This window comes from Jaculus jaculus, chromosome 7 (assembly GCF_020740685.1).
Source record: "Jaculus jaculus isolate mJacJac1 chromosome 7, mJacJac1.mat.Y.cur, whole genome shotgun sequence".
NCBI lineage: Eukaryota > Metazoa > Chordata > Mammalia > Rodentia > Dipodidae > Jaculus > Jaculus jaculus.
The window spans coordinates 23,351,935-23,365,716 of NC_059108.1; the positions used below are offsets into that span (position 1 = coordinate 23,351,935).

Consider the following 13,782-nt stretch of genomic DNA (forward strand, 5'->3'; position numbering starts at 1 on the left):
TCACTGAGATAACAATGAGGAGGGCGGGCTCGCTGAGACAGAGTGGAACCAGTCACGGTGGGGGTGGGCTCTACCATAACCCACACAGGGCATGTAAATATACCAAAGTAGGGTGTCACGAAGGATCAAAATCGAAGCCACCACAGGGACACTGCTCGCTTTCTGCCTCATGACTTGCTGCTGACGTGTTTGCTCCTGTTTCCTGGAGGCCTGCCAACATCCCCAAGTTAGTTTTTTCCTTCCCTAATGTTAGCATGCTCGGTTTCCACCATCATCTATTGACTTTGAGTCACATTTCCAGGCAGGAGGTGGCCCCTGAATGGCTTTCTAGGAAATCAGCTCTGCAGAAAGCAACCCCTTGCTGTTTTGAGCTGAGAAGCCTGTTTTTTTTTTTTTGTTTGTTTTCTTTCTTTTTTTTTTTTTTTTTTTCAGCCTGACACACCATAGCAGTAGTGGGGGTGCTGACTGAGAAAATCTAAGTTGCCTGTTCAGTTAGTAAGGTGTTCGCCACACAAACACGAGGACCTGAGTTCAGATCCTCTGTGCCCACGTAAAGTGCGGTGAAACAACGCACACATAATCCTAGGGCCGGGGAAGCAGAGACAGGAGGGTTCCTTGATGCTTGCTGGTCAGCTAGTCTAGAAGAATTGGTGAGCATCAGGTTTGATGAGAGACCTTGTCTCAAAAGATAAGATGGAGAGCAATTGAGGAAAACTCTTCAACCTTGATCTAGGGCTTTCAAATGTATGCATACACCTCTCTCTCTCTTTCTCTCTCTCTCTCTCTCCCCCGCCCCCCACACACCACAAGAAAATCGTGTACGTATACTTGAGAAAATCTAAGTTTCTGACTGTAGCTGGAATCGTGACTCTAACTTTTGCAGTAGGCTATCTGGAGGGCCCAATCTGGCACAATATCTGTTCTTATAAATAAAATGCATTGTAACTCAGATAGTCCCATTCATTTATATTTTTTATTTTTCATGCTACAATGGAATCAGTGACAACAGAGATTGACAAAGTTTAAACTATGGCTGACAGGGTTTAAAATGTTTATTATCTAGCCCTTTTCCAGGAAAAAAAAAAAATTGGCTTACTCTTGGTTCAAAACTAGAAGAGACCATGTATTAACTTATTTACATGAGAGAGGAATATTACAACTGGTAGTCAAGGCTGCTTGAGGCAGGTTCTCTGTGCCAAGAACAACAGACCTGTTACCTGATTGGTAACAGCCCTTGGAGGCCATGTTGGAGAGGACACCAAGGCTGTTTGAGCTGGTGTGGACACTTTGAGAGAGGAAAAGTAGGCCTTGAGTCTTTTAAGCAAGGAGCACCATGCTGGGAAATGTTCAGTGTGGATCCGTGTTCTTCTTCCCCAAGGTTAAGCAGAAGCCAGGGACAGCTTGGCACTGCTCCCCCCAATGCCAGCACTTGGCATTGCTGAGGTTGAAGCTGTAAACATATTCTTAGTGGGGGATTTAAATGCCATTCACACCGCGGCAGCAGTAGACAACAGACGGGAAGAGCCAATGTCGAGCTAAAGAACCAGCTTTAGTCAGGGCTTCCACGCACTCACAGAGATGAACAGTGTTTGGGAACGTGTTTCATGTAGTTTACCACAATGGGGAGAGGGCATTTGTTCAGGTGTGCAATCAGGACGCCATCCAAAACGTTTTAGACATTTTAAGTGTTGACTGGAGATGGTGGTATTCAATGTGGTCCCTGTTGTTTATGGAGAGCGACTTGCAGATTGTGCTTTTTCTTAATTTTTAAAAGTATTTTATTTTTATTCATTTACTTGAGAGAGAGAGAGAGAGAGAAAGAGAGAGAGAGAGAGAGAGAGAGAGAGAATTGGCACACCAGGCCCTCTAACCACTGCAAATGAACTCCAGACACATGCGCCACCTTATGCTTCTGGCTTACATGAGTCCCGAGGAGTCAAATCTGGATCCTTTGGCTTTGCAGGCAAGGGCCTTAACTGCTAAGCCACCTCTGCAGCCCAGATTGTGCTTTTTAATGTTAAACAGCATTATTTCTGTCCACTCCTTATGCCTTGCAGTTTACTATTCTGTCACTGTGAGGAATGAGTCCCCTCTCACAAAAATCAATCGAGAGTGGACCATCTGTAGGCCAATGTTCATTATAGCAAATGTGCTCTCGAAAAGGTGTGTGCAAATCTAGATTTTGGAACTCAAATCACGCCACATATTACCCATGCTAAATTCTTAAAATGCATTTTAGCCACTTGCGTTTTAACCCAGATTTTCAAATGTTGAATGGCTTCACAGTGAGGCACTCAGATGCCTGATGTAGATTGACAGCTGTTGCGTCAAGCTGACATGTCCACTGTAAGAGGGACTTGGAGAGTCCAGGGTCTCGGCTCCCTGGACTTACGAATGTAGTGGAGAGTTGGAGAAGGTATACATTCTGTTAATGTGCATTAAGCTCTCATACAAGTTTCTTGGGATCTTTTCACATTCAGTGTTTTGGCTTTAATTATGTCTCTTTCATACCATGAAAAAATTGTCAAATCAGCTCCGGCTGACTGGGTTTTCTTTTCATTTAAAATAATTATATGAGGCATTTAAATTGTATAATTGAGCTGAGCATTCAAAAATATATTTTATGTCTTAAGTTTGTTGAGAATTTATTTGCATAAAAATGTCAGTTCTTTTTTTCTTTTTCTTTTTTACCACCCAGTCTCTAGAAATAAGCCAGCTCTCAGCTCAGGACAAATGGCATGGCAAATGTGTTACCAACCCCCTGAAATGGATAAGCTTCCAGACAGCCAGGGAGCGGGGCTGAAATCTCTGGTGGGCTCAGAGAGTGGAAGGGCAGGAGGGACCTCAGCCTCTGTGTGTGAGTTAGTTTTGGAAACCAAGACATGTTCAGATGTAGAACTCCTCCATGTCATTGTCCCCTGGGCCAGCCAACGCTGAGGGTGGTGGCATGTCTTGGTGAGCCTGTGTGGCTTTGGGAGCTCCAAAAGATAGCCGTGGGGACGACTCTTTGAGCGAGGAGGCACCGGATGCCAGGGGAGCAGTGGCCACTGTCTCTGAGCTGGGAGACTCTTTGGTGATGAGAGAGTAGGAAACCCAGGAGGTGTCTGGGGTCACCCCACTGCCGGCAGGCAGTGGACCTTCTCTGGGACCCTTGCGTGCTGGCCAGTGGGTGCTGCATCTCTCGGAGGGGACAGATGTCTCCACTGTGCTGCAGAACCTGCTGGGTGCAGAAGATGCAGAGACCACGGACAGGTCTGAGGAGGACAGTCGCAGGCCTGTGTCCACGTCTGTCTCCTGAGCCCCTTCTAAGTCATCAACAGACAGGAGAAGGCCAGGCTTCCACCCGGATGCCCTCTGTCCCCGGGGACCCGGGTTTGGAAACCACTGCGGTTCGGCCGAGGAGGTTGGGGAGGGGCCTCCGCTGGGCAAACAGAACAAGGACTTGCTTCTCTGGAAAGACCAGGGAGGGCTGCGGGGGCTGCTGGCCTGGGTGGCATGTTCCTGCTGGAAGCCGGGAAGCAGAGCTGTTGGGCTGGGCCCTGGGAACGGGCTGTCACGCTGGCTGCCCGGTGCGCTGGCGCTCGGCGAAGGGACAGAACGCGGCTTCTTTTCCGACCTGCGGCGGGCTCTGCTGTGTTTGGGCAACCTGTTATGCATCCTCTGGGCCTGGGGGAAGATGGCATGCCTCGTTAGTCAGCAGATACACTGGGACTCACCATGAAATGCAGCGTGAAACACAGTCAATAGCCGGAAACTTCCAGCAATAAAGCATCACCAGCAATAAAGCATCACCAGAAATTTCGTTCTGCAAAGTGAAGAACACAGACAGAGGTAGCCGAGTGTCACAGTCTGAGGACCCACCTCCAAGGCCAAGAGATGTGTCTAGCTCCTCTCCACGACAGGAGATCGTTCTGCCTGAAGTCCACATCTAGAAAGGTACTCAACTGTGGTGGGTTGATTCAGGTGTCCCGCATACACTTAGGTGTGCTGAATGCTAGGTTCCCAGCTGATGGCGATTTGGGAATTAACACCTCCTGGAGGGAGTGTATTGTTGGGGGCTGGCTTAGGTTAGTGGTCGGCACACTCTCCTGTTCCTGTTGTCCACCTGATGCTGGCCAGGGGGTGATGTCCACCCTCTAACCAGGCCATCGTTTCTCCCTACTATCATGGAGCCTCCCCTGGAGTCTGGAAACCAAAATAAACCTTTTCTTCCCCCCAGAAGCTGCTTTTGGCTGGGTGGTTTCTGCCAGCAAGGCAAACCTGACTGCAACATCAGCTGATTAGCAAGAAGGGCGAGGACCTGGCTGAGCAGGTGAACAGAGGTGAGCATCCTCAGAAAGAGCAGAAAGAATGTGGGCAGGATTTATGCTCCCCTTGAACCAAAGCATCACCATGTGCACCCCATGGGGACATGGAAGCGTGGCTGAAGGAAGACAGAAGCAGCCAGAGAAATGCATAGACAATTTCAGATCAAATCAACCTGGGACCTAGACTTCATTCAGCATGCATGATGCCCCACATGTCTTGTGACTTCCTGGGGGAACATGAGCAAACTTTGATTCACCCCAAAGAGGGCACTGATAAAGGACAAAAAAAGTGTGGAGGCCAGAGCACAACCTCAAGGTGTCTGTCCTCTCCCTCCATCCCCTTGAGACATAGTATTTCTTGTAGTTATTTTTTGTCACTTTTAAGTTTACTATTATTATCATTATTATTTTTAAATTATTTATTTATTTATTTGAGAGTGGCAGACACAGAGAGAAAGACAGACAGAGGGAGAGAGAGAATGGGCACACCAGGGCTTCCAGCCTCTGCAAACGAACTCCAGACACGTGCACCCCCTTGTGCATCTGGCTAACGTGGGATCTGGGGAACCGAGCCTCGAACCGGGGTCCTTAGGCTTCACAGGCAAGTGCTTAACTGCTAAGCCATCTCTCCAGCCCTAAGTTTATTATTTATTTATTTATCTGAGAGACAGAGAGAGAGAATGGGCATGCCACGGCCTCCAACCATTGCAAAGAACTCCAGACGCATGTGCCCCTTGTACATCTGGCTTATATAGGCAATGGGGAATCGAACTGAGGTCCTTTGGCTTTGCAGGCAAATGCCTTAATCACTAATCCATCTCTCCAGCCCCTATTTCTTTTTTGTCACTTTTGCATTGTATGTGCCAGTCTAGCTGGTCTGCAAGCTTCCAGATTCTCCCACTGCTGTATGTGTGCTGTGGTAAGAGACACATGTGCCAATTTCTGCCAGCTTTATGTATGTGCTGGGGAGTTGAACTTGGGCCAGCAGGCTTGAAAGCAAGTGACATTAACCACAAAGCCATCTCCTCAGCTCTTCATGTGTTCTTTTGATATAGAAAACAGTTCAGAGGGGCTGGAGAGATGGCTTAGCGGTTAAGTGCTTGCCTGTCTTGAAGCTTAAGGACCCCGGTTTGAGGCTCGCTTCCCCAGGTCCCACATTAGCCAGATGCACAAGGGGGTGCACGCATCTGGAGTTCGTTTGCAGAGGCTGGAAGCCCTGGTGCGCCCATTCTCTCTCTCTCCCTCTATCTGTCTTTCTCTCTGTGTCTGTCGCTCTCAAATAAATAAATAAATAAAATTAAAAAAAAAAAAAGAAAACAGTTCAGAAAGCCAGGAACAATGAATGTTGATGAGACACAGTTTAAGCCCCAACAATGCAGCACTTAAATATAATAAAGTGAGCCACGGTTTAAGTCTGTGTAAGGTGGGCCCAGAGGCGGAGGTGGTCAACTTGATGGAGTGCAGGAGGGCACCATGGGGGGGGGGGGGAGAAGAAACATCTGGCCTCAGGAAGTCACGTTTGGACAAAATCTTGGAAGCTGATGCGTGTGAGTGCCAGCTAGCAGGCGGGGGCTGAAGGGCGGAGGGTGGGGCTTAGGGGCTGTCTCAGCAGGGCTGGGGCGAGTGACAGCAAGAAGGGTTCCTGGAGAAGTGACATCATGAAAATACTTCAGCATGGGCTGGAGAGATGGCTTAGCGGTTAAGCGCTTGCCTGTGAAGCCTGAGGACCCCGGTTCGAGGCTCGGTTCCCCAGGTCCCACGTTAGCCAGATGCACAAGGGGGCGCACGCGTCTGGAGTTCGTTTGCAGAGGCTGGAAGCCCTGGCGCGCCCATTCTCTCTCTCTCCCTCTACCTGTCTTTCTCTCTGTGTCTGTCGCTCTCAACTAAATAAATTAAAAAGTTAAAAAAAAAAAAAAGAAAATACAAGGCATGGCACGTCAGAACCAGGGGCATGACTGCAAGGTGGTGGTACTCCATAAGAAGTGGTGGGGTGGGGGCAGGGAGCCCATTCAGAAGTCACTGCAACAGTCTTCCGTCTCTTATGATTTGGGACAAATGAGTCGCATCTGCACTTGCTCACCAGAGATCCTTCTGTCGTGGATTCAGATGTTCAGGATTTTCTATGGATTCTCTACCTTCCTCTCTGTGTTTCCCAGTCTCTTCATTCTGTTTGAATATTCATTCCCATGCCTAGCAGATCCTATCCTCCGCCTCCGACTCTGCATGACATAGTGACATGCTAAAGCTGTCTTTTTTTTTTTTTTTTGAGGTAGAGTCTCACTCTGGCTCAGGATGACCTGGAATTCACTATGGAATCTCAGGGTGGCCTCAAACTCACGGTGAACCTCCTATCTCTGCCTCCTGAGTGCTGGAATTAAAGGCATGCTAAGAATTAAGAGTCTGAATGATGGATTCTTAAAAAAATATGACACAAAATGCTTTTAGCACAGGTGATAACTCGGCGAGGTGTGGTTCCCATGCTCATCCTCCACAAGCCATTGTTACCAGGCAAGCTCAGCTGGAGCAGCTCCAGACCTGGGAGGCCTTGCTGAATGAAGGAGGGAAAGGCCTTGGGTAGCAGTGACACTTCCTTCAGTTAGACCCTTCCTGCTCCGGGCTCTTTGGGTCCCCTGGACTCCAAGCTCAGCCCTGTGGGTCTTGTTCGGTTCCCCCTGACACTGTGTATTCTCTTCAAGGCTCTGTGCCCACCAGGGAGGTCCCAACTCTACCTCTGCTTCACGCAGTGCCTGGCCCACAACAGGAGCTTAGGAAGGAGTCACCCCTTTGTGATAGGACAAGGAACAGCCTCAGAAGGCCCAGGGACACATGAGAGGGGTCACAGCTGGTGGCTGTTATAGAGACAAAACAATTTTCACAGTCCCTTGAGCTTGGCAGACTGGGACAGAAAACAAGCACGAGCTTGTTGGGAGAAGGAAGCGCTTGGGGATGGAGGTTACTATTGAGTTGGGGGAGGGGCAGTTCCCCCGAGAACCCTGGTGTCATTTTCTTATTGACAAATATGTTCCACCATGTGATTTGAACCTTCAGCAACTCTAGAGAATGTGCTCTAAAGAAGATAAAGACAGGGCTGGAGAGATGGCTTAGTGGTTAAGGTGTTTGCCTGTGAAGCTTAAGAACCCAGGCTCGATTCCCCAGCACCCACTTAGGCCAGAGGCATAAGGTGGCACATGCATCTGGAGTTTGTTTGCAGTGGCTAGAGGCCCCTGGTACAACCATTCTCTCCCTCTCCCTCCCTCCCTCTCCCTCTCTCTCTCTCTCTCTCTCTCTCTCTCTCTCTCTCTCTCTCTCTCTCTGTGTGTGTGTGTGTCTCTCCATTCTCTGTCTGTCAAATAAATAAATCAAAAGAAGATGAAGATGTTTGATGTATGCATCTTCATGAAAAAGGAACTCATGTGGATACTGCTTCATGAGCCATTATAAGACAAGGTACCAGGGTTGGAGAGATGGCTTAGCAGCTAAAGAGCTTGCCCTACAAAGCCAAAGGACCTGGGTTTGATTCCCCAGGACCCAAATAAGCCAGACCCACAAGGTGGTGCATGCATCTTGAGTTCGTTTGTAGAGGCTAGAGGCCCTGGCATACTCTCTCTCTCTCTCTCTCTCTCTCTCTTTCCCTCTCTCTCAAGTAAATAAGTAAAAATAAAAAATGTACATTTAAAAAAGTCAAGGTTCCCATGCAAGGGACTGAACACCTAAATCTGTCCACCGTTGTGGAGCAGTATGATATTGAATTTAGGATGTGGCTCAGCAGATGTTCAACAGAAGCCCATCTGCACTCTCGTGTTTCTACTGCATGAGAGGAGGATGGAGAGAGACCCTGTAGTATTCTCTCTCGAGAATGCTGTCCCCGGGTCTTTGTCATTGAGGGTTGCCTGAGTGCATAATAGGGATGCCTGCTGGGTGGGCAGAGCTCAGGGCTGGCACAGCCCTGTGGACAACTGCAGGCATCCTGGGTGAGAGCTGGGTGGGGGGGCAGCTGTGGAGTTGCCGTCCCTCAACCCATACTCCATCTGGACTCACAGCTCATGTGCACAGGATCTGCTGCATCCAGCCCGCTGGTGTTTCCTGGATCTGCCCAGTGGCTGAGCGGTCAGCTTCTAAAAGTCACAAGGCGATACAGAGCTTGGCGCTGCTGATATCCTGTTCCCATGGGGGGGGGGCTGTTTCTGGCTTCTCTTGTCTACTGGACCTGGAATGCTAGAGGTGAGACGTGAATCCAGGGAGTTTTCCCCGGGGAGATTTGCCCAGAGGATTTCCAGCTGTGGGCGGGAGGGAGGGGGGCCCCCCCCGAGCAGGACCAGTGGCAGCAGCAAGGGTGCTAAGTGAGCTTCCCCGCGGAGCAGCGGAGGCTCACAGACCCGCTGGAATCCACAGGCTCCCTTCTTTGCTATTTAAGGAACTTTCTCAAAGAAGCAGAACAGAGCTACACAAATTAATCTGCCGAGGGCAACCAGCCAGGGAGGTCTGCTTATGTTCCCTGAGTCACTAGGAAATTGGAATCTAGCAAGGGGCCGAGAGCTTTTCCTGCGACTGTGCACACACGGGGCAGGCGGTTGGCCAGCCAAGTGAGGCGTCTCCAGCGCCAGAGCCGATGTTTGTCAAGGGCTGGTGCGGAGAGGCTCCTTCCTGGGCAGGAGGGTGGAATCCATCCATCTCCAAGTACTGAAAGGATGATTTGAGCCCTCTTCCAGGTGCCCAGTGGTGGCTCCTGGATTGTTCAGGGTCAAAGTTCTGCCTCAGTCTTCCCCTCCTCTTTCGGAGTCAGGTTGCTTCCTCTTGTTCTGTCCTAGGCAGGAACATGACCAGTATATCTCCCGTCTAATGAGCCAGTAATGGAGTGGCTAATCGGATGACTAGTAAGAACGAGGGACATCTCCAGGACACTCGGCAACAGGCTCACATGAGAAGGCCAAGCTATGCTCTAAGAAGAACTCATTTTGTCTCTCTGTGATAACTATTTTTTTCTAAGATTATTTTTTTTTATTTATTTCTTAGAGACAGAGAGAGAGAGAGAGAGAGAGAGAGAGAGGGAGAGAATGGGCACACCAAAGCCTCAAGCCACTGCAAACGAACTCCAGACGCATGCACCACCATGTGTATCTGGCTTACGTGGGACCTGGAGAATCAAACCTGGGTCCTTTGGCTTCACAGGCATGCGCCTTAACCACTAAGCCATCTCTCCAGCCCTGTGATAATTACTGATTGACAACTCCCCGGGACCTGGAATCAACAACCTGTGTGTGTGTGTGTGTGTGTGTGTGTGTGTGTGGAGGGGTTAGTTCAGGTCTGTAATGATCATGTTTAGGGTAACTGGGGTAAGAAGACCCACCCTAACTGTGGAAAGCACTCCAAAGGCTGTGGAGTCCTGGACTGGAGAAGCAGGAGAGAGCCGGCCGAATACCAGGATTCACCCCCCTCTGCCTCCTCACTGCGCTGAGTGTGACGAGCTGCCTCAAGCTCCCGAGCCCATGCCTTCTCCATGTTGGACTATGACCGGGGACTGTGAGCCAGATTTTCCTTCCATAAGTTACTTATGGGTGACTATTTTGTCCCAGCAATGAGAACGTAATGGAGACACTCTCTTCTCTCTCTGCTCTGGGAGGTTTTGGTATACATGCTAAGGATGCTGTCCGTAACCAATGCCTGTGTTATCCTTTTTTTTCTAGTGGTTTTTTTTTTTTTTTTTTTGGTCAGTAGAAGTAGGAGGAAAAGTGCAAGGTAAACTTAAGTGGACAGAGCCTGTGCACATTGTTTTTGTAAAACCAGGTACATTTTGAGGTTTAAGGCTTTCAAAGAGATTCTTGGTTTCATAGGTTGGTGGTTTAAACAAATGTGCCTGGGATATCATTTCCTACCCTGTCTGGAGAACTATCAACTGGCAACATGACAGTTGAATTCCTTTAAAATGGCAGGCAATATAATTTAGGACTCGCCAAAAGCACCGTTTGTCCTGAACTGGTGAACGGCATGAAGGTGATGATTTTTCATCCCAGCAGACTTTTGTTTTTATTTTTAAAGTTTTATTTATTTATTTGCAAGCAGAGAGACATAGAGAGAAGAGAGACAGATAGAGAGATAATGGGCACGCCAGGGCCTCTAGATACTACAAACAAACTCAAGACACGTGCGCCACTTTGTGCGTCTGGTTTACCTGGGTCCTGGGGAATCAAACCTGGGTCCTTTGGCTTTGCAGGCAAATGCCTTAACCGTTAAAGCCATCTCTCCAGCCCCCAGCTGACTTTCTGACAATGGTTCTGGTTCATCCCACAGCTCTGAGTGTGCTTCCTCCTATACATCCTCAGTGAGCCCCTGGGCAAAGTCACTCTTCAGCAAGCTCTGCAAGCCCCACCTCCCTGTTAGCTGGGACTTTCTGGAATCCTAACCTGTGCCCAATGTTATTTACAGACACACCAAGTTCATTCGTATTTCCACGACTTCTTGTGCCACTCCCAGAAAGTGTTGTTTGTCTACAGGACATCTGCCATCCTGAGGCAAAGTTCAACGTGAAGTGTGACGCCTTAATAATACACACCTATTCTTTCAGGCACATTCCTTGGAGTAAAATTTCTGAGCATAGGATGAGCATATGTTTAGTTTTTTTTTTTTTTTTTTTTTTTTGAGGTAGGGTCTCACTCTAGCCCAGGCTGACCTGGAATTCACTACAGAGTCTCAGGGTGGCCTTGAACTCACAGCGATCCTCCTACCTCTGCCTCCCGAGTGCTGGGATTAAAGGCGTGCGCCACCACGCCCGGCATATGTTTAGTTTTAATCAGTCCTTTCAAACACTCTAAAGTTGGTGATACAAATGTTTAGTTCTCCCAGGAATGTCCCTCGATGACTCTACATTCTCACCAAGATTCGGTACTATATTAATTTTAGCCATTCCGGTGGGAAATGGTATTTCATCATGGCATTAGCTTGCATTTCCCAGATGAGTGATCAGATGGAGCACCCCTCTCTTCTCCCCAGCCCCCCTCCCTTTATCATCCTGCCAGAAACTTGCTACATAGTCCAGACTGGCCTCAAACTCATGATCCTCCTACCTCTGCCTCCTCTCCTTCTCAAGGGTTGGAATGAGAAGTGTGTGCCTCCATGCCTGATCATTGGAATTTCCTCGTATGTGTTTAATGGCCATTCAGAGGACACCTCTCATGAAATGCCTATGGCACATGTAATGTAGGCAGGATTCACAAAGCTTGCTGAAGAGTGAGCTCACTCCAGATGCATTATGAAATGGAAAGTAGGAAGGTCATTCAGAGCTAAAGGGTGAATCTATATTCTTAAATATATGCATTGAAATATCATCATCTAGCCTGCAGCTTGCCTCCCCCCCCCCCATGATTGATTGGTGCTGAACAGACCATCTTATCTTTTTGTTGTTGTTGTTGTTTGTTTTTGAGGTATGGTCTCACTCTAGTCCAGGCTGACCTGTAACTCACTATGTAGTCTCAGGTGTCCTCAAACTCACCGTGATCCTCCTACCTCTGCCTCCCAAGTGTTGGGATTAAAGGCATGTGCCACCATAGCTGTCTTATCTTTTTCTTTAATAAAGGCACTTACATGGTTTCCTTTTAAGACCGATGCTGATTGTGTTGTTTTTTAATTCATTCATTCATTTATGAGAGACAGGAGGGATTGTCAGAGGTGATGGGTATGCCCGGGGTCTGGGGCCTCTTGCCAGAGTGAATGAACTCCAGACACAAGGCACATTTTGCATCTGGCTTTATGTGGGTACTGGGGAATCGAACCTGGACCAGAAGATTTTGCAAGCAAGTGCCTTTAATTGCTGAGCCATCTCCCTGCCCTGATTGTGCTGTTTAAAAAACATGCTGTTATCATACCGAGTAGCCTGTCTGAACAAGGGGTGAAGGACGATGTGACAAAGAGCTTGGATGTTTGAGGAGGTATTCTCAGAGGAGACAAGTACACATCTAGCTTAATTAAAGCTCTATTTCTAACCTCAGTTAAACCCGAGCTAATAAATCATCTACGATAAATAAACGGGGTATTTTGGGAAAAAAATGTGCATTTCTGTAGTAGAATTGGGCTAGCTGTAAAATTTTCACTTAGCGTGAGGCTTTTAGGAACTGGGTTGGTTGGCCTTATACCTGCAGTAATATACATGGGAGCCAAACCAAGTCCTGCTGAATGAATTAAAGATGCACAAATCGATGTAATTTAAAAGCATATGCCTTCTAAAACTGCTAATCAAGGGAATTTTACCTGCTTTATAAATGTGCAAACATACCATAAATATCATAAATCATAAATGTAATAGGCTTTCATAGGAACAAGTTCTGAGCACTCTTGAATTGTAGCAAAACAATATTAATACTTATTGATAAAGACAAAGACCTGGAATTCACTATGGAGTCTCAGGGTGGCCTCAAACTCACGGCGATCCACCTACTGCTGCCTCCCAAGTGCTGGAATTAAAGACGTGTACCACCACGCCCGGCCTTTTTATAATTTTTTTTCAATTTTTATTAACATTTTCCATGATTATAAAATATATCCCATGGTAATTCCCTCCCTCCCCACCCCCACACTTTCCCATTTGAAATTCCATTCTCCATCATATTACCTCCCCATTACAATCATTGTAATTACATATATACAATATCAACCTATTAAATACTCTCCTCCCTTCCTTTCTCTTCCCTTTATGTCTCCTTTTCAACTTACTGGCCTCTGCTACTAAGTATTTTCATTCTCACACAGAAGCCCAGTCATCTGTAGCTAGGATCCACATTTTAGAATTTTTAAATTATTTTTATTTTATTATTTTATTTATTTGAAAGAGAGAGAATATGAGCACACCAGGGCCTCCAGCCACTGCAAACGAACTCCAGACACATGCGCCACCTTGTGCACGTGGCTTATATGGTTCTTGGGGAATAGAACTGAGGTCCTTTGGCTTTGCAGGTAAGCGCCTTAACTGCTAAGCAATCTCTCCAGCCCAAGAACAGATTTTCTAGGCAAGAAGTACCTCAGGAACCTACTTTGCTTGTTATCAATAGGAGCTCTTGGGAAAATGTAGAAAGTGCCACAGAGGCTCTAAATAGAAAGGGAGTAAACATCAAGGTGCGCTCAGAAACAAGCAGGCTGTTGATCCAATGTACGTCTAGGAGGATCCTACTCATCTAAGAAGGAACAATGGAGACAGTCAAAGTCAAGTCACAGGCAGGCCAGGCAGAGCTAATGACAGGATGCAAAGCTGAAAGAGAAAAGTCAAGAAACAGAATTCCCACAAGCAAGCTGTCTCTGTATCTGCTCTGTGTTGTCCTCCAGATGTCTGTCAGCACGGTTTGGTGACCTAACCTGCCCATTGGCTGTCAAATGCAGGAGCAGACAAGACTGGTATTGTAGATGAAAAGTGATGAGCAGAATTTCATTAGGTATCACTGCTTTTATGAAACATCCCAAGAAAGAGTCTTTGATAAGGTTCCATGATCAG

At 47.5% G+C, this 13,782-nt stretch overlaps 1 protein-coding gene across 2 annotated transcripts in view; it reads right to left on the bottom strand.

The window, feature by feature from the left end:
* Window positions 1–2,677: 2,677 nt before the first annotated feature.
* Window positions 2,678–13,782, bottom strand: part of Fam124a (family with sequence similarity 124 member A) — a 63,012-nt gene continuing 51,907 nt past the window's right edge. Inside the window, exon 4 of one of the 2 annotated variants that reach the window (XM_045155472.1) lies at window positions 2,678–3,666. In XM_045155472.1, coding sequence (XP_045011407.1) covers window positions 2,887–3,666 — 780 coding nt within the window. In that variant the 3' untranslated portion in view covers window positions 2,678–2,886. The remainder of the gene's footprint in view (window positions 3,667–13,782) is intronic. The other variant, XM_045155473.1, reaches the window with a different exon arrangement.